At 42.2% G+C, this 24,611-nt stretch overlaps 1 protein-coding gene across 1 annotated transcript in view; it reads left to right on the forward strand.

Annotated features, from left to right (window-relative positions):
- Ppat (phosphoribosyl pyrophosphate amidotransferase) overlaps window positions 1-24,611 on the forward strand; it is a 36,548-nt gene that overhangs the window by 6,351 nt on the left and 5,586 nt on the right. The window contains exons 2-8 of the mRNA XM_036201483.1: window positions 14,292-14,358; window positions 14,991-15,197; window positions 19,772-19,884; window positions 19,985-20,130; window positions 21,573-21,645; window positions 23,060-23,211; window positions 23,565-23,692. Of these exons, the coding sequence (XP_036057376.1) occupies window positions 14,292-14,358; window positions 14,991-15,197; window positions 19,772-19,884; window positions 19,985-20,130; window positions 21,573-21,645; window positions 23,060-23,211; window positions 23,565-23,692 (886 nt within the window). The remainder of the gene's footprint in view (window positions 1-14,291; window positions 14,359-14,990; window positions 15,198-19,771; window positions 19,885-19,984; window positions 20,131-21,572; window positions 21,646-23,059; window positions 23,212-23,564; window positions 23,693-24,611) is intronic.

Genomic DNA, 24,611 nt, shown 5'->3' on the forward strand with positions numbered 1-24,611 from the left:
GATAGAGCACAGACCTTTAACACAGAACAATAGATCTAGTTAGGAAGCACATTTTAGTATGTTTCGATTCATCACAATTCGGCAGTTAAATGAGGAGGCGTCTTCTAGACCATCCACAAGTATGTGTCCCTGTATAAGACTGAGATGTAATCATGAGGTTACATGAAAATGCACGGTAAATGGGGAGCTAGTATAGCTGTTACTGCACAAGAAATTACAGGTGGAAGCAGCAGTTTTCAGAGTCAGTGATCAGTAAGCCTTGCTGATGGGGCACCCCATCTGAGAAGGATTCCTCTGGTGGGCTGACATCTGAATTATCACTTGCTAGAAGCTGTGTTTGTCATGGCCCGCAGTAGCTCATGACAGTCGTCGCTCCTGACACCAGTGGTTTAGTTCCTGTTGTTTTATATGCCTCTGCTATGTAGCCCAGGCTGGGCTGGCCTTGAAACTGTGACCCTTCTACCTTAGCTTCCTGAGTACTGGCCTAGTGATGTGCTATGTTTTGACTTGGGCGATGGTCACATGAGGAGCAGAGGGAGACTAGAACAGTTTTTCTGCTCTTTAGTCCTGTGTACTTTCCTGTATATAGTCGGCCATCTGTCTATATGCATTCTGTAGCCATGGTTTCAACCCATAAATACTGGAAGGTTTTTTTTTTTTTTTTAAACTAAACTTTTGCTGCAAGCCACAGGAAAATATAATGGAATCCAGCTACTATCACAAAAGCTACTACTTGGGAACGTCAAGGACCTTTCCAAAGGTCAAACCGTGGCTTAAGTCTTGGTGATATTTTAGCTTTTGTATATATATTAGCCGATTCCTGCAATGATTTTCTTGTATGCTATGTATGATTCCAAGAACTCATAACTGTATTTTATCTGAAATACCTATCAAGCATCTAGGGCCAAATGATCTCCTGAATTAAGGCAAATTAAGCTCAGACCCTCCTTTCTTATGTAGCCTTAATGGTATTTATACTAACATAGACTCCCAACATTTACCTAACCACCTCTAGGAATGGAGTTTGAGCACATCAATTCCCTTTTTCTGATATATTAACTGATTTAGCTCTTAGTTGACCTCCTCCTTTACCACCTCCCTTTTGGGTTGTAAAAGAAAGCCTGATGGTCACTGCCTAAGGAAAACTCTTGTCTGCCTTTATGACCCTGTAAGAATTCAAGCCTGGTGACCTTGCTTTGGATAGAGCACTGCTATTGCATGGGTTTATAACCGTAAACCTCAGAGACTGAGGGAAGACTTTTGACTGGAGAACCAGAAGAATGAGATGAAGATGAGGAAGAGCCAGATAGGTAAGGAGGAGATGAGAAAGACCAAGATGAGAGAATTAAGAAAGAACTTAGACGGGGCAGCAGGTAAAGGTAGAGGGAAATCAGGCAAGAAAGGAGCCAGACACAAGAACAGAACTGACGCTGTGTAGATAGAATTTTATCCCAGAGGAATAAAGTAGACGGACAAAAGAGCTCGAAGTACTTAGATTATTTTCCTGAAAATTATTCATTTGTGCAATTCATAGCTTTTCTTCTGGACCCCTAGGAAGAACATTATCAAAGCTGGACCATAATAATATTTGAGACTTTTTCCTTATATACAGTGTAACTACTTCATAGCAGTTATGTTCTATGAGATTATCAGCAATCAAGAGATGGTTTACAATATATAGGAGGGTATGTGTAGCTTATGTACACAAATACTATACCTTTTTATGTAAGGAACTTGAATGTCTGCATATTTGGGTTTCTTTTCTATATTGCATCAAAGTATCTGGTTGGCTCACGTTTTTTTCTTTTTTGTTTTTTTGTTTTTCCTTTTTAAGACAGGGTCTCATTCTGTCCCAGGCTGGCCTGGAGCTCTGCTTCACCTCATAACAGTCCTCCCTCAGCCTCTGAAGGGAATGAGTTGTCACGTCTGGATTGCTCTAGAATTTTAATTTGCATAATTCTAAAAGGGCTTCGGAGTTTAGCCTGTCTTCAGACTTATCAAAACAGTACACCCATTACCAAAGTTTACAGCTTATTAATTTGTGGGGCCTTTTCCTTTCATATAACTAGGTGTAATTTAAAGAGGTGCCGATATTGCAGTCACCTGACTGGGAATGTGTCCAGTTAGAGCTCCTCTTCCTCTTTATGAGCGGTGAACTAATTCCCAGCATTCTCTACTCTCAAATAGTTCACAGTGTATTTAGTCGAATTTGTCAGGGACAGGGCTAAATATCTCTGTTATCAGGAAAAAGCAACAAAAGCTTTTCACAGAAAAAAACCGTTGGCATTTCTCAGGCTCCTACTGTATTCACGTGCTTTTTCCTTGTTACTCACAGGTCCTTGGCTTTCAAAATGACCTTCAGAAGCTCTTCAACAATAGAATTAATACATAACACATGATGGTGTATGTTAGTTTTCAAGTATTTCAAACTAGGAATATAGTTAAGTGATTAGAGAAATTAAGCATGGATTGACGAATTACTATTTTGGTCAGGGCTTAGGAAAAAAATGAAGTTAGAAATGTGTTTTTCAAATAATAATTACGGTCAGGTGAGTAAATAATAATGGTGTATGGATTTTATTTTTAGGAGATTTTTTTTTTCTTGATAAATGCAAAGAGGAAAGTTCTTACAGTTGCTTTTGTTAAGGTCATGGCCAGGCTTACCATGTGCCTGCCCATTTAGTAGTTCTCAGGGGCCTGCTTAGGATGCAGTCAGTTTCTTCATAGAATCTCAGGTTTTCTTTGAAGGTTGCGATTATTTTATTTATTTATTTATTTATTTATTTTTGGTGAAAATTTGTTTTTCATATTCTTTTTGGTTTTTTCGAGACAGGGTTTCTCTGTGTAGCATTGGCGCCTATCCTGGAACTCACTCTGTAGCCCATGCTGGCCTTGAACTCAGAGATCCGCCTGCTCCTGCCTCCCGAGTGTTGGGATTAAAGGTGTACGCCACCACTGCCCGGCTCTCCTACCATATTCTATACCAACTTAGGGACGATAAGGAAGTCCTGAGGTAACACACAGTGGAGATCTAGCTTCCAACTACTTCAGATAGCGTAGATTAAACTGAAAATAGCAAAAGAGTGCTTGAAATCCAGCCCCTGACCCTGTGCCTGACCTACTAAGACTTGGAAGTGTCTTCTGGGGTGGTATTCATAGTATTTTCCTCTGTTAGAAAACAGAGTAACGGTTTAAATTTAATCTATTCTTGCAATTGAAGGTTGTGCTGAGCCACTGTGGGGCAAACTTCTGTCCTCTAAAACAACCTTGAGACTAAGAACATTGACCTTTTCAACCACATTTTTAGAGGGCCCTGTGGGAATTGCCTCCTTCAGCATCTTCAGGTATTTCGTCTTAACCTTCAAGGCAGTGTGCTGAACTTGGGACTGGGATAGTATTTTCAGACCAAGGCTGTTTGTTCAGGGCTTGACAAACAAACAAAGAACTTCTCATCTGGCCTTCCTCATAACTAAGGATGTTCCTTACTGCAGTGAGTATGAAGAAAGAGGACCGGTCTAGTTAGTGGCTTTTGCAGTTTCGTGTTGAAACAGTAGTCTGTGTTCACCCAGAAGGGTTTGACTAGGCAGATTCTCAACCATAAATATTTAAAGAAACTGCTAGTCTTACGCCCAATAAATATGGTGGGTTTATCTGGTGAGCTGGTACATGTATGAGATGTTTGCAAGTCAGTCAGTTGTTTATACCTGGGATGACACTCTGAGTTAAGTGTCGAAGTGTCTGCTAATAGTACTTGTCCTTATCTGAGTTACATTCTCCTATACTTGGGGCAGTATTTTAAAAATAGTGCACTGTGTATGAGCTGGCTTTTTGGAGCCCACTCCCTATGGTGGGACGCCTTTCTCATCCTGGATTCAGCAGAGAGGGGCTTGGTCCTGCCTCAACTGAATGTATACCAGGCTTTGCTGACTCCCCATGGGAGGCCTTACCCTTTTGGAGGAGGGGTTTGGGGAGGAAGTCTGGGTGGTAGTGGGAGGTGGGATGAGAGGGGAATTTGTGGTTAGTATGTAAAATGAATAAATTTTTCTTAAATTAAAAAAATATATACAAATAGTGCAGTATGTAATGAAGTACTTGGAGCAATATAGATGTTTATAAAATTGATTTTAATAATACTTTTTTGAGACAAGTTCCCTCTATGTAGCCCTGGGTGTCCTGCAATTCTCTGTGTACACCAGTCTAGCCTCAAACTCACAGATTGACCTACCTCTGCCTCCTGAGAACTGGAAATTGAAGGCATGTGCCACCACACCTGTAACTAAAAAAATGATTTATATTAATAAGCCAGTGAGGCAAAATGTAGTTAGGAAGCCTGTAAACAGATGAACTAGTAGATATGAGGCGAACTGCCGCAGACTAGAGCCCAGCGCTTCTTGTTAAGGACATATTTGCACAGTGAGACCAAGATGAAGTTCAGATTGTGGAAAAATTAAGACCTCAAATGATAGGCTGCAGTCTGGAGTCATGTAGGGCCACTGAGTGAAATACAGTAACTTTGTCATAGGGTCTCCCTATGTAACCTTGACTGGCCTGGAACTTGATGTGTTGACCATGCTGGTCTTGAACTCAGATTCACCTGTGTCTGCCTCTCAAGTGCTGGGAGTGAAAACATGCCACCACACCCTGCAATTTCCATTCTTAGTAATTACATTGTGTAAAATTGACATGAGTTCTGAACCATTGCCCCTAGGGAATATATAGGGCTGGAATCCTATATGCCTCTGGTTATGATATTTTTTGCCATAGATCAATATGTAACTTTTTTATCCCTCTTTTTTGAGAGGGTTTCTCTGTAACCTTGGCTGTACTGGAACTCCCTCTGTAGACCATTTTTGGCCTTGAACTCACAGAGATCCGCCTGTCTCTGTCACCAAAGTGCTGGGATTAAAGGCATGTGCCACCACCGCCCGACTTCAATATATTACTCTTTGGTTTTGAGAAAGGGTTTCTCTGTGTAGTTTTGGTGCCTGTCTTGGATCTCACTCTGTATACCAGGCTGCCCTCAAACCACAGAGATCCACCTGGCTCTGCCTCCCGAGTGCTGGTATTAAAGGCGTGCGCCACCACTTCTGGTGTCAGTGTGTGACTCTTAAGTGTATTCCTGCTTAACGTAATGAATTCATTAACATTGAATTCAACAGTGACTGTAAGTCACACCTGAATGAAGGTTATCTGATGTCTCTTCTCCCTAAGGTTTAGCAAAGCTCCTGACCCTTAGAAGCTCTAGATAGCACAGTACTCGGAGCATTGTTCAAATAAAAGTCACCCCCAAGTGTACAAAAATGTGGAATAACATGGTGGTGCATACCACTTGTGTGGCAGTGGGTGGATCAGAAAGCCAAGGTCATCCCTTAGCTACATAGGGAGTTAGAGGCCAGTGTGAGCTACATGAAACCCTCTATAAACACAATTAATTAGAGCCTGTACGCTGGAAAATGTACTTGTTTTTCAAGTGTTAATGAAGTAACCTTACCTCAGGAGCATAGCTTAGAAACTACATTGACTTCTCAAGTATATTTCAACTTTTTTATTAATGTTTTTCCAGCTTAGGTTCATGGCATTTTGTTTTTATATTTTGTTACTACTCCTGGAAGGAATTCTCTGGGGCATGTGTATGTGGGTGTTCATTTTTCAGTGTGAGAATACAATCATCAAAGCAAGAAATTTAAAATAAAACAAAAATGCACAACAACCCTTGCTTACACTATGATACCTGAAAGAAAGGTGAGGTCTTGTGTTATCTGACTTTAACTGGGAATGCCTGTGTCAGGATATCGCAGATAGCAAATGACCCATGAAAACACTCCAAGAGTTGATTTTCCTATTGCAGACGTAGTGAGTAATGACCTACTGTACCTGATTACTGTGCCAAAGCTACATGTGCTAGTGCAGTAAATAGATTGCCACACGGGCTCTTTGAAGAAGAGAAGTATCTTTTTCCATCAATGAAAAACTGAAGTGTAAAATTTTCCTAAGTATAAAGGCTCAGACAAGAAAGAAAATGCTATTCTGGGGTATTTATCGAAAGCAGTTGCTGGAGGTTATCTTGGTAAAACAGTATGCGGCCTTAGCAAATGCTGGTGCATGGCAGCCAAGGGGGATGGGAGGAGAGGGATTACTCAGCAATGCTTAATAGTGAATCCTCATCTCAAAATTTGCTCCGTTTTGGTGCCAAATAATTTTCAGACCTCGTGGAAATTTGGGGCATCTGTTTAAATCACTGTAATTGGGTAGATTTTTTTTTTTTTTTAAAGATTCTGTTGGGAAGGTGAAATGGTTCCATCGCTGGAAAACATTTATACCCCAGAGAATTGAAAACAGGTTCAACATAAAGTCAGATACTTGCTGAGGATAAGCAGTGTGCAAGCTCCTTTCTAAGACTTAAACACATTACTGTGTGGCCTAGCAGTCCCACTCTGTAACCCCTAAAGGAATCGGAAGCAGGAGCCCAGACATTTATGTGCTCTTGTTCGTCATAGCATTTTAAAAAATAGCCAGAAGGCAGAAAGAACCCAAATGATGGTTGATAGTTGAACAGCTATGCAGATTGTGACACAGATTTATCGTAGAACATACAGGAACCTGGAGACAGTATGCTAAAGGAATTAAGAGAGAAATCATTGCGCAGTACCGAATGCATGAGTAATCACATTGATGAAAACAAAGGACGGTGGTTATCACATAGAAAGGAGGATGGGGAGTCACTCTTGAATGGATACAGATAATTCAGTTTGAGATGGTAAAAAGTTCTGGAGCCAGAGTGGACGTGGTTGCATGGCAATGTAAATATATACTAATGCCACTGGCTGCACTGGAAATGGTTATTTTGTATTTGGGGCATTCTTCCACAATGGAAGAGAACACTTTCACCATAAGAAAGTACTCATAAGAACCAAAACGGAGGAGCTGGACAGATGGCTCAGAAGTTAAAAACACTGGCTGCTCTTCTTTCTAGAGATCCTAAGTTCAGATCCCAGCAACCACAGGGTGGCTCACAACTATCTATAATAGGATCTGATGTCCTCTTCTGGCATGTAGGTACATATGCAAAGCACTCATATACAAATATGAATAAAAAAATTAAAAAGAACCAAAACAGAAACAACTCAACTATCCATCAGCCAATGAATGAAAAATATAGTATATCCCTAAGACAGTATTATTTAACCACAACGAAAATTGAAATACTGATTTGGCTGCAGTGTGAATGAAATTTTTTTAGAAAACATTTATTTATGCCGAGAGTGGTAGCACATGCCTTTTGATCCCAGCACTTGGGGAGGAAGAGGCAGACAGATCTCTGTGAGTTCAAGGCCAGCCTGGTCTACAGAATGAGTTCCAGGATAGACTCCAAAGCTACACAGAGAAACCCTATCTCGAAAAAAGAAAAAGAAAAAAGAAAAAAAAATTATGTATGAAGTGTTCTGCCTGCATGTATGCATACACACCAGAAGAGGGCACCAGATCTCATTACAGATGGTTGTGAGCCACCCTGTGGTTGCTGGGAATTGAACTCAGGACCTCTGGAAGAACAGCCAATGCTCTTAACCTCTGAGCCATCTCTCCAGCCCTGTGAATGAAATTTGAAAACATGATTCTAAGTAAAAGAAGCCAGGCACAAAAGGCCACGTGGTGTGATACTATTTATGTGACATTCTTGGAGTGGTTGCTAGGGCTGGTCAGGATGTTCTGAAATTAGATACTTGTGATTGGTGTGACTTTGAATATATGAAATGTTCTGTGTGTGTGCAACAACAGATATGCCCTCTGCTGGCCATCTCAGTGCTAATTTTAATCAGGTTAGTGCCATTTTTAATTTCAGCAAGGCATTTTAATACAACCAAAAGTTTTAGGGTTAGTCTCAGGTAAACAATGTGGCCTTTCACTTGTGACTTTTCTTTTAGGCTGAACATCTGAGTAACCTTTAAATGAGATCCGTTTTCCTCACGCAGCACCTGTTCAGTGTACCTGATTCCACCCCTCCAACTCAGAATTGACCCGTGACTGCCCCTTAAATAGCCATGGCTTGAAAGAGTACAATATATCAGGGAATTCCAGCCATAGTAATGGCACCTGAGATTGGAGCTGAATCCAGTCAGCTTTGTTTCCTCTCCTGTCTGTGCTTCAAACCCAGGAGGAAAAACAAATCATTCATTTAGATCCAAAGAAAGGGTGATTGTCACAGGAGGAGACTGGGGGCTTCTTGATACTCCTTAGTGGTTGGCTTCCTGCACCGCGTGAGCCATGTGCTCTTAGGTGGTAACTTAACTGCAGTCAGCCAATTTGTCTTCTCCAAGTGGGATCAAATTGGGTTTTTGTTTGTTTGTTTGTTTGTTTGTTTTCCAGAGCTGAGGACCGAACCCAGGGCCTTGCGCCTGCTAGGCAAGCGCTCTACCACTGAGCTAAATCCCCAACCCCTCAAATTGGTTTTGTGTGCTGTGCTCCTGGGTCCCCTGCTGGTCATATTCTCTGAGTGTGGCAGCCTCACTGTGATTCCCAACACCCGCTGTCATTGAGGAGGCTTAAGAATGTAGGAGCTGAACTGATTGTAACCTGCTGAAATTCAGTGGTTCTCAACCTTCCTAATGCCCCATCTCATGCCTCATCAAAACACAGTCTGCAAAGCCATTCCCACAAATACCATCACTCTGGGAGTTGGGTCTCCAATACATGAATTTCCTGGGGCTGGGCGAGGCATAACTTAGTTTATTTGTAGTGATACCCTATATAATATTTTGTCTTAAAGCAGAGTATCACTTTAACTGTGTCAGGACTTGGTTTGACATTAGAAAAGCTGTCTTCTGCTGGGCGGTGGTGGCGCACGCCTGTAATCCCAGCACTCGGGAGGCAGAGGCAGGCGGATCTTGTTTTGAGTTCGAGGCCAGCCTGGGCTACAGAGTGAGTTCCAGAAAAGGCACAAAGCTACACAGAGAAACCCTGTCTCGAAAAACCAGAAAAAAAAAAAAAAAGAAAAGAAGAGCTGTCTTCTGATTTACTGCTTTCTGAGTTGAGTCATCCTCAGTGACTTCTCCAGGAGCGACTAACACTGTGATTGCTTTTAGATTCCTCACCTTTAAGCATCGTTTTGCCTTAAGTCATTAGCAGATATTGTTATTATGTACATTTCTAAGTCTTCTGACATAGTCTCCATCTACCCCTTCCAGCACTACTGACATCACTGTACAGCCTGGGGGCAACTTTATCAGTAGACGCCCCTTACATTTTATTTTTAATGCCAATAGCTGCATACATAGCCAACACACTTTGTTTTCTACTTCCTTGAAAGTTTTAGTCTTAACTGCTATTCCCTCCTGTCTTTAGTACACACAGTTAGGGTTGCCTCATTTAAATCACAAATCAAATCTTGAGAAAAGTGTACAGTAGAGGTCTTTAGGACCACCTCGCCTGAGCCTCCCATTTTAGACAACAGTCTATATACTTGGCTGCTTCTGGGTTCCATCCATCTTCTGAGAGACTGACTTAGAAGTTGGCTTCCTGACCCCTGGTCCAGAACTCAATTCAGTTCATTTTATGTTACTTTTGTGTGTGCGCATTGTATCTCTGCCGTTTTAGCTGCATTGATTTTAAAGAGCTTTGTGATGTTTCACAGAAGACTTACCCACCTCTAAGGATTTCTTTGGTCCATTTTTTGATTTACTGTGTTGTGTAGTTGGTATGGAATCTTGCCTTAACTTCTGTGATCTGAAATTGCATATTGGCTTTGAAAATTTTATCTATTTTAAGATTTGTTCTGAAAAATCCCACTTTTTTTCCTTCCTTTGTAATTAAGTAAAAAAAAAAATTGAATTTTAAAGGAGAACAGTATGCATTAACTACTTCATTATCAATTCAGCAAATAGTTAATTAAATAACACTAAGGGACCTACCTCATGCATGGTTCAGTGAGTAAGTGGCATGCAAGCCTGCTAACTAAATTCACTCCCTGGAGGCCTTGTGAAGACAGAAAGAGAATACAAATTCCATGGTTGTTCTCTGACCTCCACATGTGCACTGGGACACATGCCCCACCTCCACCCACCCCCATGTAGCATATATTCAACATAATAACTTAAATAAGTGACATTTAATGAAGCCCGTTTAACTCAGATTGTATTGTCTTATGCAGCTGAACCCCTTGTGATGTGACATGTTAACAGCACCTCTCCTCCCCTCCCACCTGTCTGGTCAGCTTCCATTTCTACATGTGCACATCCTGTGTGGTTCATTCTCATCTTGGAAGTCATGCTTTTGTGATTTTTCTGTTTTGTTAGCTCCCAGAATGGCATTCAACTCAGTGAAACATTTCCTATTCCTCATTATGCCCCGGCCTCGGGCTACGCTTACAGCCTGGTATTCGTGTTTTAGATTTCCGGACTTTGTTCTGCGCTGCTTGCAGGCTCTCTCTAGCGCTGCTTGCAGGCTCTCTCTAGCGCTGCTTGCAGGCTCTCTCTAGCGCTGCTTGCAGGCTCTCTCTATTCCAGTTTTCTGAAGGCTCCTTGGCAGTTTGTTCAGATGTTTTTTCATTTCTCACTGCTTCCTCTAGTTGTATATTTTTTTCTGACCAGATGCCTATCAGAGCCCGGACTTCTGGTGTGGTCTGGTTTTTCCTCCTTCGTTTGCTAACGGTGGACTAAGAGTTGAATTATTAGGGGCTTCCATTATTGATGTACAGATATCTGCATCCGCTGGAGAGATAAGAGCGTACATGGATTGCATACGTCAGACAAGATACATAGCAGATACTGTATTATTAAGTCACTTCTCCATAGGGATGGCTGTAGTATCAGCTGAGCTATTCTCTTAAGGTACAGAAATGAGCTAGCTAGCTTCATTCAGTAAGGGTTTGATATTATTAAAACATGCATGGCTTCGCTGTGGATTTACTTTTCTATGTAAATTTCTGTTTGTCTTGTTAGACCCCTAGGAAGCTGCTGTGGGCATGTTCGTTATTCTGTATATAAGCTTAGCTCTGACATTTCTTACCTGATTTAAAGAGTAAAGCTTAGAACCTACAAAGCCATTATTTCTAGGAAACCTGCATTTTATTGAAGAAATTATGTGACTCAGAAACAATTATTTTTCTGTATAGATGGGTAAAGAAGGAGAAATAATTAATCCTAAGTCTCTCAAGGAAAAAAAAAATGTCTTTTCCTTACATTTACTTTCCAACCTGAAAGTAGATCAGTATGTTTTGGCCTGCTCTATACCTAGTTTCACTGTCTGATGGAAGAGGTCTATACTAAGAGTCCCTGAGATAGGGTCCTTGTGTTCTGATGGTGCTGGTGTTTACTTGGGAGACAGATTTCTCCCGAAAGAGTGGTATGATTTAGATGAAATAGTCATGTGCATAATGGCACAGTGGGTAGAGAGACTTGCCGCCAAGCCTCATGACCTGTTTGATCATCTAGACCCACAAGGTAGGAGAGAACCAGTGTCTCAATATTAAAACTGTTTAAATCCAGTTTAACGATTAATTGAGACTAAGTTGAGGTAAGGAATATTCCAGATTTAGATTTAAAATTCTAAAATCTAAATTTCGATTTAAAATTCTGCTTTAGAGAAGCAAGAGGGCCAGGTGGTGGTAGTGTGGCACATGTCTTTAATCCACTCGAGGCAGATCTTTGAGTTTAAGGCCAGCCTGGTCTACAGAGCGAGTTCTGGAGCTTACAAAGAAATCCTGTTACAAAACAAAAAACAAACAAACAAAAAAACCAGAGTTATGGAGAGAGAGAGAGAAGCAAGGGAAAGATAGTGAGGCCCACAGGTCCCTTACCTCCCTAGCTTTACTAGGACTCAGTAAAAGAAGGATAGAATTTTCTAGTTCTTACCTGGTTTTATGTTCCCAGAAAAGGGCCCTGTGTAAACTGTCAGTGTAACAAGAAAAAGCTGTTGGGGTCATTTGTAGTGTGAATCATAAAGTTGAACAGAGGCCACCATCCCAGAGGTTTGAAGCCGGAAGCCTTACTGTTCATGGAAACCCATGAGTGGGCTCCTGGCCACTGTTGGAATATGGTCCAGACTGATTTCAGTTAAAACACAAGGCTTATGTGAGATGCCGTTGACTGAGTAGTCAGTTACAGAAGTAAGTCTAAAGATGTTGCCTACCGCTAGTAATTAAGTGTAAAAGTATCAGCTGTGGGGTTAGAAATTCGTTTTTCCTTAAAACGAACAGGTGGCGAAAAGCTGCTGTCACTGGCTAACAGGGAAAAGAGGAGATTTCATAGCCGCACTCAACACTCATATCTGAGAGGTGGCACCCGGTACCATCCCTTCCTGATTCACCAGTTCCCTTGCTGGATCTCTAGCTGTGGAGCCTGGCTCTATGTGCAGATGCTTGTCCATGTTAAGGAACAATGACATAGTACACAGAAACATGGGAGGTGAGCTGACTTAAAGTTTTGCCAAAGCTGGAGAAAAGTCTGTCTGTTGACCTTGCCTGTAGCCGTGACTTGACTGACAGAAAAGATGAAATAAACATCCGTAGATCTTTGTCCCAGAAGGTGGTGTATTCTGGTGTCCAAGGCTCCTGCAGCCAGCCTGTTTTCATTCCCAGCATTCAATTTCCTGGAGGAACCCTAGTTCCTGGGGGCTCCATTCCAGGATTTTTGTGTTTTTATTTATACATTTAGGAAGGTAAGAATATTAGAAATTTATGTTTCTGCATAGCTGGACAGCATTTTTGATATACTGTTTTGCGGAGGGAATACAATTAAGTCCTAAGAATCGTTCAAACCTATTCATATTTCAGAGCCACATGAACCATAGTTAGTACAGCAATTCGTGCCATTTTAATGTGCATTTATTTGAGATGTAAGAAATGATGGTATTGAACCTCCTTTTGAAATCCAGCGATGCCTTGTGCAAAAAGGTATGATGGATCTTTTTTTTAAATCTTGATATTTAATCAGGCTATATTTATCACATGTACTCAGAAATTGTAAATGAAGTGAAAAACAAAAGAATGGTGTTTTTCTTTTTACCTTAGATAATCTCTGGGGCAGTACTTGAGCACAGCGTTGCCAGGTACCTGCTGTTGCTATCCTCCTCCTCTGTTAATTACATGGTGGGTTCATCCTGCAGGATTGCGTCCACATCGTGAAAGAACTTCATAGTTCTAGAGCGGTCTCCTGAGTTGTAGGCATGCTTAACTTGAGATTTTTATACTTTTCGAGACACTGGTTTCCAATCTCTGTGTACGCCTAGTGATTGCAGCCTTGTAGCAAAGTAAATAAATATTCCTTTATTTCTCAGTGTTCCATAAAGTTGTTTTCGTATATTTCTTTCTGCCCAGACATTTAGTAAAGCTTTAACCTCCTCCTCAGTCCAGTGCTGTCCAGCTCTACCCTCCATGTTGAAAGTGACCTGGAAATGAGTTGCTATTTCTAGCTAACGTTTTGTTTCCTAGGAAACCAGAGGGGTGGTTGTAGTAAGCTCCCAGAGCTTGAAAGGATGTAGTTTAACTGGTTCAAGCTGCCTAAAGGAGTAATTTAAGAAGGTGCCAAAGAAGTCAGCTCGCTGGTTAAATGCCCTGGATCTAAATGATTATTAATCTTACTTGTTTGGGCTTTAGGGAAAAAAATTATCCTTGGAGTAAAGGGAATGAAAACTATTTTGGTGTATTTTTTTTCCTCATATAATTTTTGGCTTCATTAAAAGTGGTGGTGTTGTTGTTGTTGTTTAAAATGACTTGGAAATGCTTGGCAGCGACTTTGGGATTCCTCCTTTGTTAAGGTTTATAGTTAATATTAATAACCATACATTTAAAAAGCATCACATTTTGTGCTGACCTGATAGCTTATTGGTAACGGTATTTGTTATTGCAAGGGAAGGACTCAGGTTCTGTTCCCAGTATCCACGTGGCAGCTCACAAAATGTCTGTAACTCCAGTTCCAGGGGATCTGACACCCTCTTCTGGCCTCTGTAGAGGCATCCGTGTTGTGCATACATTCATGCAGGTAAAACATCCATGTGCAGAAAATAAAAATATAACTTAAAGACCATTGTTTCACATTGGGGTGATGGTGCACACCTTTAATCCAGTATTAACTCTGAGTTTGAGGCCATCCTGGCATATGCAGCAGGCTCCAGAGCAGCCTAGACTACATAGAGAGGTCCTGTTGCCAAACAAATGGGGGCAGGGGGTTGGAGAAAGACTGAAAAGCGAAAGACATAAATATGAACTGGGTGTGCCGATGAGCACCTGTGATCCCTGAGGTGTGCACCTATAATCTCATGAAGCTCGATGATTTAACAGATGATTTCTTTGCTCACAGGGGTCAGGAGAGTGCTGGTATTGTGACCAGTGATGGGAGTTCAGTGCCTACATTCAAGGTGCATAAGGTAAGTTGGAGCATTCAGAACTGATGCTGGTCATTAATATCTGGGGTGGGGGTAGTCACGTGGTGTGCATCTTTAATTCCAGGACTCGGGATGCGGAAGCAGGTGAATCTCTGAGTTTGAGTTTAGTTGGTTCTATATAGTGAGTTTCAGGCCAGAGTGGGCTACATAGTAAGACCCCTTTTTTCTAAAATAAGTTAATAAATATGTAAAGTGTGGGGGAGGTCATCAATTTAAATATTTTTTAAGAAGCCCATTTTTTTTTAAATGCCAATTCCAGTTAGTATTTGGCAGACTTCATTGTCTAGTAATAAAAGCTTATTGCTAACTATCTGTCTTTAACTTTTCCTAATTAAGACTGTCATGTCATAAGATAGAAAATGGTGCGGTAGTCCTAAACACTAAACTGCTTACTTTGAAATGAATTTAATGTGAACATCCAGAGTCCAGTTTAAAAAGTGAATTCATGGGTTGGGGATTTAGCTCAGTGGTAGAGCGCTTGCCTAGCAAGTGTGAGGCCCTGGGTTCGATCCTCTGTCTGGTTTGGATTGCCCTAGTGTAGGCTTGTTACTAGCAATACCCGTTTCTGTTTTTTTTTTTTCTTCCTAACGTCCACTCTTGCTTGGACTTCCAAGGGAATGGGCCTGGTAAATCATGTTTTCACTGAAGACAATTTGAAGAAACTGTACGTCTCGAATCTTGGAATCGGTCACACGCGCTATGCCACGACCGGCAAGTGCGAGCTGGAGAACTGCCAGCCGTTTGTCGTGGAGACTCTTCACGGGAAGATAGCCGTGGCTCATAACGGGGAACTGGTAAATGCAGCCCGGTTAAGGAAAAAGGTACGTTGTTGTTCAGCGGCGGATGCATCGGGCGTTACGACAGTTAGTGAAAAGACATCGGAGAGCTCGACTAAGGGCGTCTTCTAACTGTTGCCGCTTGTTACCTCGGTTCCAGAAGCCATTGCATCAGAATTGCCCGGCATGCTTGCTCTAAATCCAGATTCTTGTACTCCCCAGGTGACTGGAAGCAGTGCCACTTCGGTGCTGTGATTTGGAATGTTGACTTATGTTGTCAGCAGCATGCGGAATTACTTTAGACGTCCCCTTATAACTTTGTCCTATGTTCAAAGTTGGTGAGAGAGAAAAACCAAGCCATTGTTCCCTGTGTCCAAACTCAGCACTGCATAATGAATGCCATGACCATACACGGGGTTTTCTTTCTTTTTTTTTTTTTTTCTTTTTCTCTCTTTTTTTTTCCTCTTTGGGTGGGTGGGTGGGGGGTCTTTTGAGACAGCGTTTCTTTGTGTAGCTTTGGAGCCTGTCCTGGAACTTGCTCTGTAGACCAGGCCGGCCTCGAACTCACAGAGATCCATCTGCTTCTGCCTCCCGAGTGCTGGGATTAAAGGCGTACGCCGCCCCACCACCACCGCCCAGCCATATGGGGTTTTAAAACAGTTGGTGGAGAGCTCGTTCTCATGAGACTATTGCTCAGTTCTGATGCCCACTCCAAGTCTAGGCCCTGAGCACTTAGGGCCTACCGGCTGTAAACTGAATTCCCACATCCCCTCTTGATTTCATTTGGAAACTCAGGAAAATGCCATTTATCTGCGTTGATTTATTTTGAGAGACATGATGGAGGACACAGTACAGGTGAAGAGGTAAGTGTAGCAGGATTTGTGAGAGGAGACATGGGGCCTCTGGAAACTACTCTCCAGGCACCTCCATTTGTGCCTAGCCAACCAGATGCTCCATGGACCCAGTCCTTTTTTTTTTTTTTTTTTTTTTTTTTAATCTTTTGTGGATTGGCCTTTGATGGTCAACCTGACCTTTGGCGTCTGTTCCCTTCTTGGAGGTCTGGTCTAAGACTGAATGTAGCTCTTTAATCACATCATCGATTTCCACGGTAGCCACCCTCTATCCTGAGACATATCATTATTATATTATTGTACAAAATACATTTACTTTAGTGGTCAGGCAGTTTTGGGATGTGTGCCAGGAAAGATTTAGGCCGAAATCAATGTGCATTTGGCCTTTTAGTTCTCCATAGCTCTCAAGTGTGGACAAAAGATATTTGGAGTAGAAAGTAGAAAGCTGTCTCTTCTGAACATGTATAGCCTTCTTCCTTGTTAGTCCCTGAATAACCTGCTGATAGTTTGCATTGTGTTTGTTACTGTAAGAATAGAAAGAGGATTTTAAATGGACCTAAGCACATGCAGAGTTGAGTTTTTCAAGCCAATGGAGCTATCCCCCATGGGTATCAAGGGTGATGATGTATTTCTTACTCTTTTTGTGTGTGTGTGTGTGTGTGTGTGTGACCAAGTCTTACTGTAACCCAGAACAGATGATGTAGGTCTAGCTAACCTGAAGCTCCTCCTGCCTCCATCTCCTAAGTACTTGCATTACAGGCATTTTTTCCCCCTAACAGAACTATATCATGAAAATGCAAGAAGAAAGTCGAGTATAGACTCAGAACTCTTTGTCTGAAGTGCTTTTTTGTCTTTGTTTTTGTTTGTTAAGCTGCTCTGTTGACGTAGAAATGATAAAGGTACAAAGTGCAGCTCCCTCAGTGTCAAGAGTTCTGAGCCTATGGTGTCATGGCCCTCTGCTGTTAGTGTTATTACCACTCTGGGCTTTACATGCCAGTGACCCAGCATCTACTGTTACAGCCCTGAGCCTGGGGTATTGGGTAGCCAGGGCTAGTGACTTGGCAGCATCTTGGAAGCCTTCCAGCAGTCAAGTCTTCCAGCTGTCCACAGCTCTCTGCTGTCCCTCACCTTCACAGTACTTTGCACTGTCTTTTTTTTGTTTTGTTTTGTGGGTATGTGTGTGGGTCTGAGTCTATGTTTTGTACCATGTACATGAATGAATGATGGTGCCTTTGGAGACTGGAAGAGTGCATCAGATTCCTACATGCTGGAGTGTTAGGTTGTTTTGAGCTGCCTTGTGGGTGCTGGGAATTGAACCTAAGTCCCCTGCAAGAGCAGCAAGTGCTTTTAACCACTGAGCCATCTCTCCAGCCCTTCCCCACAGTTCTTTATAATTCTCTGAAGTCTTTTGTAGCCTGTGGTCCTGCCCACCCCCATGAACTACTTAGCTTTCTTCTAGCTGTTACTGGGGGTCCCAGGAATGAGAAACCCCAAGGGACCACCTGTTCCTTGTACAGCCAGCTCAGCCTCCTGGACCCTTACGAAAGGCCATAAGTAGGCAGCAGAACTGATCAGATGAGCTAACTAATCAAATTGGCTGTGCTGTGGCACAGAGGCCGTGCACAGGAAGGAAGTGTCCCAGACAGATGCCCAGGGGCTGAGAGAGAGCAGCCTTGCTCAGATATGTGGACTGGCTGACTCGGTGCAGAGGTACTGTCCCTGCGGGGGGGAAGACAGCTGTGATGAGGTCTGGAGGTTATCTGGAGGGCTGCGGGGCTGCAGGCCGGATTGTATAAAGGTTGTCTGAAGCTATCATGGCCATAGTAACTTTGGAGGGTTCTTGGCTATTGAAGTGCACCCCTTTTCCCCACTGAAATAAGTCTCTATGGGTGTGCACTGTTGGTCTGAGTTTCCCTGCAGTTGTCCTGACCCATTTTATTTGGCAGCCCTCAGGATTTCCCTGAAAATGGTAAAAGCTAAATTGATGGCCATCAGCTTTCCCAGAAGGCACCAGGCCCTGCATATCAGGTGACACAGCAGTGTTTCTGACAGCCCTGCCATATCTGGGGGCCACCGAGATAACAGTAGCAGCTACAGAGCTGGTTTCTGGCTTCTGTTTCCGCTGTCCTCAGGCAAACACAGGGTAGATCTTGGTAACTGCTGCCCTGGCCAGTCTCAGGAAGGGGCTGATGGCTGTCAATCCCGAGGCTGACTGTCCAGTTCCCGACAGTTTCCTATATCTAAAGAAACAGATAATTGGAAGTAATTACAAGGAAGTTACTGTTCTTCGTGTGTAAGAGGGAGGCAGGTAGCCTCAGTGAGGGCTCGGGACTCATGATCTGATTCCTCTTCAGAGCCGTGTTGAAACTTAAAAAGGTTCAAAGTTTAGAGCACTTTGGGGTTTTTGATCAGGAAATACTCTCTCTATTCTTGATGCATAAGAAGGCAAGTGAGGAAAATGAGTATAAACTTGAAGATGACAAATATGAGAAAATTATAAATTGGAGACAACCACAAGAAACTAGAATCCAGTAGTCGGGGCAGAGTGCCTTCTCAGGCTACCTGTCCAGGGCACACCAGAAGCTACCTCTCTCCATGGTGTCCAGTTTCTGTCTGTGCGTGACTATTTCATGAGTTTATTACTGATTACATGGCATCTTTATATTCCTGGAAGCTCCTTGGATCTATTTATACCATTCATTTATCGCTCTCTGCTTTCTTCAGTTTATTAGATTCTAGTAATGTTCGTTTGATAACTTCAGGACCAGGTGGTGGTTAGTAACAGCATGCATTCATGTCCACACACATGCACATACACACATACATGCATTTTATTCAGCATTTTTAGAGCTGATGTTCCACATACGGAAGTAGTTTCAGAAACTGAATGATGGTGAATTGGGGATTTAAAATATCTAGAGCACAGGCATCATCATTACTCATTGTCTGTTTTCTGTTGTGGCTTTAGGAAGCTCCTGCCACTCTGCTGTTCCCTCTCTGTGAGCCGTGGCATTATCATGACCATAATGCACATTGCTATCCACAAATTAAGAAAATGAGTATTTTTACAATCACAAAAGTCTAAATGTGAAGTAAATTACCAAAGTTGACTGCTTAGAAATAGTCATCACCAAGAATTCAGTTGTAAACAATACATAGCCAATTGTTTCCAGACAGAGCCCCTTATGTGGGTATTAGGCTTAACTTTACACATTGAGCTGGCTGCTGAAAATGCTTTTTAGTGTCCACGTAAATTATTCTGTCCATGTTTACAGTGCAGCCTCTAGGTCAGTCCTGTTCAGAACATCATGGTGATAAAGTACACTCAACCAATGTTTATTTAACGTCTCCTACATTTAGTCATTTGAAATGCTGATTCCTGTCAGCGGTCAGAAGTACAGATACTCATTTATGCTACCAGCAAACTTGCTTTGAGAGTCATTGGTGCATTTTGCTACTCTTTGGAAGGAAGATGCCCTGCTTACTTAGCAGGACTGTAGAGGGTCACAGAAAAGGACTTTTCTGCTTACACTCAGACTTTAGTTTTGCTCTGTCTCTGCTAAAGCACTTCTTTTCAGCCTAGCTCTGGCGACTCCCCATTTCCCCCAGCAGTCCCCTGTCGTGAGTATACACAAACAGCACATACAGTTAGTGGGGTGCGGGGTTGTAACTCAGTATCTGTAGAACACCTGGCTTCTGTTACTGTGTGCTGTCTGATAAGATGTGGAGCATCTAATGGTCTAATGATGAAATGTCTCTCTCCCCTAGCTGCTGCGCCATGGTATTGGGCTCTCCACATCCTCTGATAGTGAAATGATTACTCAGTTACTCGCGTATACCCCGCCTCAGGAACGAGACGATACCCCAGACTGGGTAGCAAGGTAATTGTATAACTAGCCTATGCTTGCAGCTCCGGCGACAAGAGCTTTACTCGCGCGTGTTTATGGCCAGAGTGATTCATTCAGTGACTTGTAATTCCAGAATCAAGAACTTAATGAAGGAAGCGCCCACAGCGTACTCTCTGCTTATAATGCACAGGGATGTCATTTATGCAGTGAGGGATCCGTATGGAAATCGCCCTCTGTGCATTGGTCGTCTTATTCCAGTTTCTGATATAAACGACAAAGGTCAGTAGGAATTTGATTTTCATGATGCTTTTCAGAATCCTTCCCCCTTCCTTCCTCTCCTTTTTCTTTTATGAGCTCCCAAATCTGTGGTTACGGGAAGCTTGTGGATAGATAGGAAGAGAGGGAGCGAAGAAAACACATGTCTTTATTTACTTTGTTTATTTGGTTTACGTGAGTGTACATAATTTGTATGTAGGTGTGTGCTCCTGTGCTGTTCTTGGAGGCCAGAAGAGGGTGTCTGGTGTCATCTTCCATCACTCTCGGCCCGTTCCTGGGAAGCAGGGTCTTTCTCTGAACTTGGAGATTCCTGGAAGCCTAGCCTTAGTTAGAGTTATAAGTATGTGCAGGAAGTCAGGCTTATTATGTGCCTGCTGGGATTTGAACTCTGGTCCTCATGATTTCACAGCAAGCACTCTAACCCTAGCTGTTGGTATTTCTAAAAAAATGTGTGTGGGGGGGTAGAGGTGTACACATATATGAAGTTGGCCAGAGATCAGTTTCAACTATCGTGTTCTGTTGCTTTCTACTTTACTTTTTGAAACAGGATCTCACTGAAACTGGAGCTCACCATTTTCAGCTAGGTGGCTGGCCAGTGAGTTCTGTGGGTCTCTCCCAGAGGGGTTACAGGTGACTACTGGCATGCTCAGCTTTGAACTGATTTCAGGCCCTCATGCCTGCAGAGCGGGCACTGTACTCACTGAGCCATCTCGCTAGCTCTTAGTTTTTAAGGTCTCTTTCTTTGCCTGTGTCTGACTTTTCAGTGCATTTAATACTATATTCCTTTTTCTTTTAGATTTTTGAGTTGCCAGTTCATATCTTTTGCCTAACTAACCTTTTTCTTTCTGCAGTGATTTTTCTTTTTAACCTATCATCTATCTTGTTCAATCTATGATATCATAATGCTAGAAGGAATCTTGGATTATTTATTGTCTTTATTGTCTAAGTTGTATGGAACACCTGCTTTTAATAATAATAGCAGTTTTTATCTATTGAATGTTTTATTATTCTCACGAAATAGCCTCTTTCTCTTTTTCTTTAAGCCCTTTTTAAAAAATGATGGGGTATACGTAGGTCAGAAGACCTCAAGCAAGGGAGTCTGATCTTCTGCCACATTGTTTCCAGGAGTGGAACTCAAGTTGTCAGATTTGACAAAATCCCCCTTGTCCAGTGAGCCAGTTAAAAAACTTCCCTGTGGGCGTTGAGGATTTAGCTCAGTGGTAGAGCGCTTGCCTAGCAAGCGCAAGGCCCTGGGTTCGGTCCTCAGCTCTGGAAAAAAAAAAAAAACTTCCCTGTGGGGATTGGGGATGTAGCTGATTAATACAGTGCTTGCCAAGGATGTGCTAGGCTCCTAGCTTCTATCCCAGGACTCCATGCAAAAACCAAACACAAAACAAAGAATTTCCCAAACCTGTTCACTAAATTGATCGTCTTATGATTTATAGAGAAAAAGTCTTCAGAAACTGAAGGATGGGTGGTGTCTTCAGAATCTTGCAGCTTTTTATCTATTGGTGCAAGGTAAGTTGTAGCCTATTAATCTTTTTTTTTTTATGCATTCATGAGAATTTTTTTCTGCCAGATTTGATGATACATGCCTGTAGTTCTGGCTTTGAAAATTCTGAGGCAGAATGATTATAAGTTTAAGAAGAACCTGAGTTATATGTATAGATGCCCTGTCCTCCCTCCCCAATAAACAAACAAACAAAACAAAAACAGATGGGACAAGGGGAAGAGGGAGAGGAAGGAGCCAGAACTCTTTCATTCAGGCATTGTGACAGACACCTAATCAGTCCAGAACTGGCTGGTGGGGAGGTGATGGATATTTTTTGTTTCCATGACTGATTTTCTTGCCATAAGAAAGCATTTGTGAATAGTGTGTGAAGCAATTGTACTGACTTTAATGTACCTTTTCTACCTTTTGGCTCTGAAAATACTGTCTTTCAAAATGCCACAAGTCTCGCTTGATTTTTTTTTTTTTTAGTGTGCATATGTTTGTTTTTGATTCTAGGTCTCACACTAACTCAGGCCACCCTGGAGCCCATGAGAGCTGGGAATGCAGGTTGAGACACAGTGTCCAGTTCCCACAATTTAGTTTGTTTATTTCTATCATGACACGTATTTATTTATTTGTGTGGGGATCCAAAGACTACATGCGTGCATCAGTTCTGTTTGCCCTTCTTGTGGGTTCTAGAGATCAAACCCAGGTCTTTAGGCTTAGTAACAGGCATCTCTACCCACTGAGCCATATCACTGGCCAAAGACTGACTGTACAGAGTAAGAACTTTTGGGCTGGGCAGAAGGATCAGTGGGCAAAGTGTCTGCTGCTTGAGCGTGCAGACCTGAGTTGGGAACCCAAGCGAAAGCTGGCGGCTGCGGGAGGAGCCCAGCACCTGGGGAGCAGAACGGGGAGGGTCTTTTGTTTGTCAGAGGACAACTTGTGAGAGTTGGTTCTTTCCTTCTACCGTCTGGGCTCCAGCAATAAAACTTGGGTCCTCAGGCGTGGAAGCAGATGTCCTCATTCTACTGAACAATTCCAGCTCTTTAAGTCATGCTATTAAGAATTAAGTAAAACAAAATAATAATAATAATAAAAAATTAGAAAATAAAAGAATTAAGTAAGCCAGGCATGGTGATGCATGCCTTTAATGCCAGCCCTCGGGAGGCAGAGGCAGGAAGATCTCTGAGTTCGATTATACCGTATACGCTGTAAAGATCGGACAGTGGGCACACACGAATGAGATTACTTACTGGCCCCTTTATTTTAAAAAAGTCAATAGAATATTAAGTCCCTTGTTAGTAAAAAAAAATTGCAGAATTTGCATAGGAGCAGCAGAGTTACAGAGTTTTATTTTGCCTTTTAAAAGCTAGCGTATACTCATTGTATAAAATGATAGGTTTCACGGATGTCTTCTATCTGTTTGTGTCTTTGAAGATATTGCCATGAGGTCAAGCCTGGAGAAATTGTAGAAATATCCAGACATGGTATCAGAACTCTTGATATAATTCCAAGGTCTGAAGGAGATCCAGTGGCTTTTTGTATCTTTGAATATGTTTATTTTGCAAGACCAGATAGTATATTTGAAGGTAAGTATACTTCTTTCCTTTGACTATTTGTAAGAATCAGTCATCTCATTGAAACAAGACAGTTCTTGGCTCGAAAGCTTATGTGGCTCTTGGGCGGCATGTGGCTGTTACTGAGCTACAAATCATAATTGCCCTTCTTTCTTTTTCAACACTTAGATTCTGTTTTTCTTTCAGTAATAAAGATTATAGTTTTCAAATACATGTTAAGGTGAAATTTCATAAATACCACACAATTGTTTCTGTACACATTGCTTTTCCTTTTCTGTCCAATCAGTACAATCTTAGCCCCAGTTTTTTAGAATAGCAATGTTATTCTCAGTTAAGACAATTTGTTTCTTTTCCAAACATTCCAGACCAAATGGTCTATACGGTAAGATACCGCTGTGGCCAGCAGCTGGCGATCGAAGCGCCTGTGGAGGCGGACTTGGTGAGCACAGTTCCGGAATCGGCTACGCCTGCTGCTCTTGGCTACGCAGCAAAGGTATTTACTTTTAATTTTTATTCGGTGAGTTGGTCTTCTGGCAGTGAAATAATGTGGACCACAAAGGGGGAAGTGCACCAACTTACTGTAAGAAGGTTGGGGTCTTCCTGTGCAAGAATTATTAGCCATTTCTTTCAACAGAAAGTGGGCTGAGAGGTGGCTTGGTGGGTAGAGGCTCTTGCTATCAAGGCTGATCACATGAGTTTCATTCCTAGGACCCACATGGTGGAAGGAGAGAACTGTGAGTTGTCCTTGACAAACTCTGGTGTGCATATGTCTGTACGTTCTCATGCACACACAATTAGTTTTAAATCACCCAAGACTCAAGTGAGTTGTTCCTTAACCTCCATAAAAACTCTGGTGTGCATATGCCTGTCCGTTCTCATGCGCACACACAATTAGTAGTTTTGAATCACCCAAGATTAGAAGAATATTGGCCCTCGTTTTTAACTTTTAACAGTATACAGAGCAATGAGTTTCACTGGGACGTTTCATACACTCGAATTCCACCCTGTTCTTCCTCATCCATTCCCCACGGCCTTTCCTCTTTTTCTTCGCGGTCTCTGGCTTGCCCTCTGGTAGTTCTCCTTTGTGCTTTGCTGTCACATGCATTCTGTCCGTTACCCTTTGTTTCCCTCTTCCCTTATGACCTCTTCTTCCTCTCTCCTGGTCCCCTTTCTGTTTTCAACACACACACACACACACACACACACACACACACACACACACACTCATTCAGGTTGTCTCACTTCTTTTTGGTGTTGTGCCCATCTTTACCCACCATTGTAAACTCTTGTCAGAATGCCTTTGGGGGTCTCCGCCACACTTCTTCCTTTCTTCATGGAGTTACCCAGAGGAAGTTCCTGGTCTAGCATCTTACTTGACAGTTTGTGGTCCTACTCCTTTTTTTTTTTTTTAA

Source organism: Onychomys torridus, chromosome 10, assembly GCF_903995425.1.
Source record: "Onychomys torridus chromosome 10, mOncTor1.1, whole genome shotgun sequence".
NCBI lineage: Eukaryota > Metazoa > Chordata > Mammalia > Rodentia > Cricetidae > Onychomys > Onychomys torridus.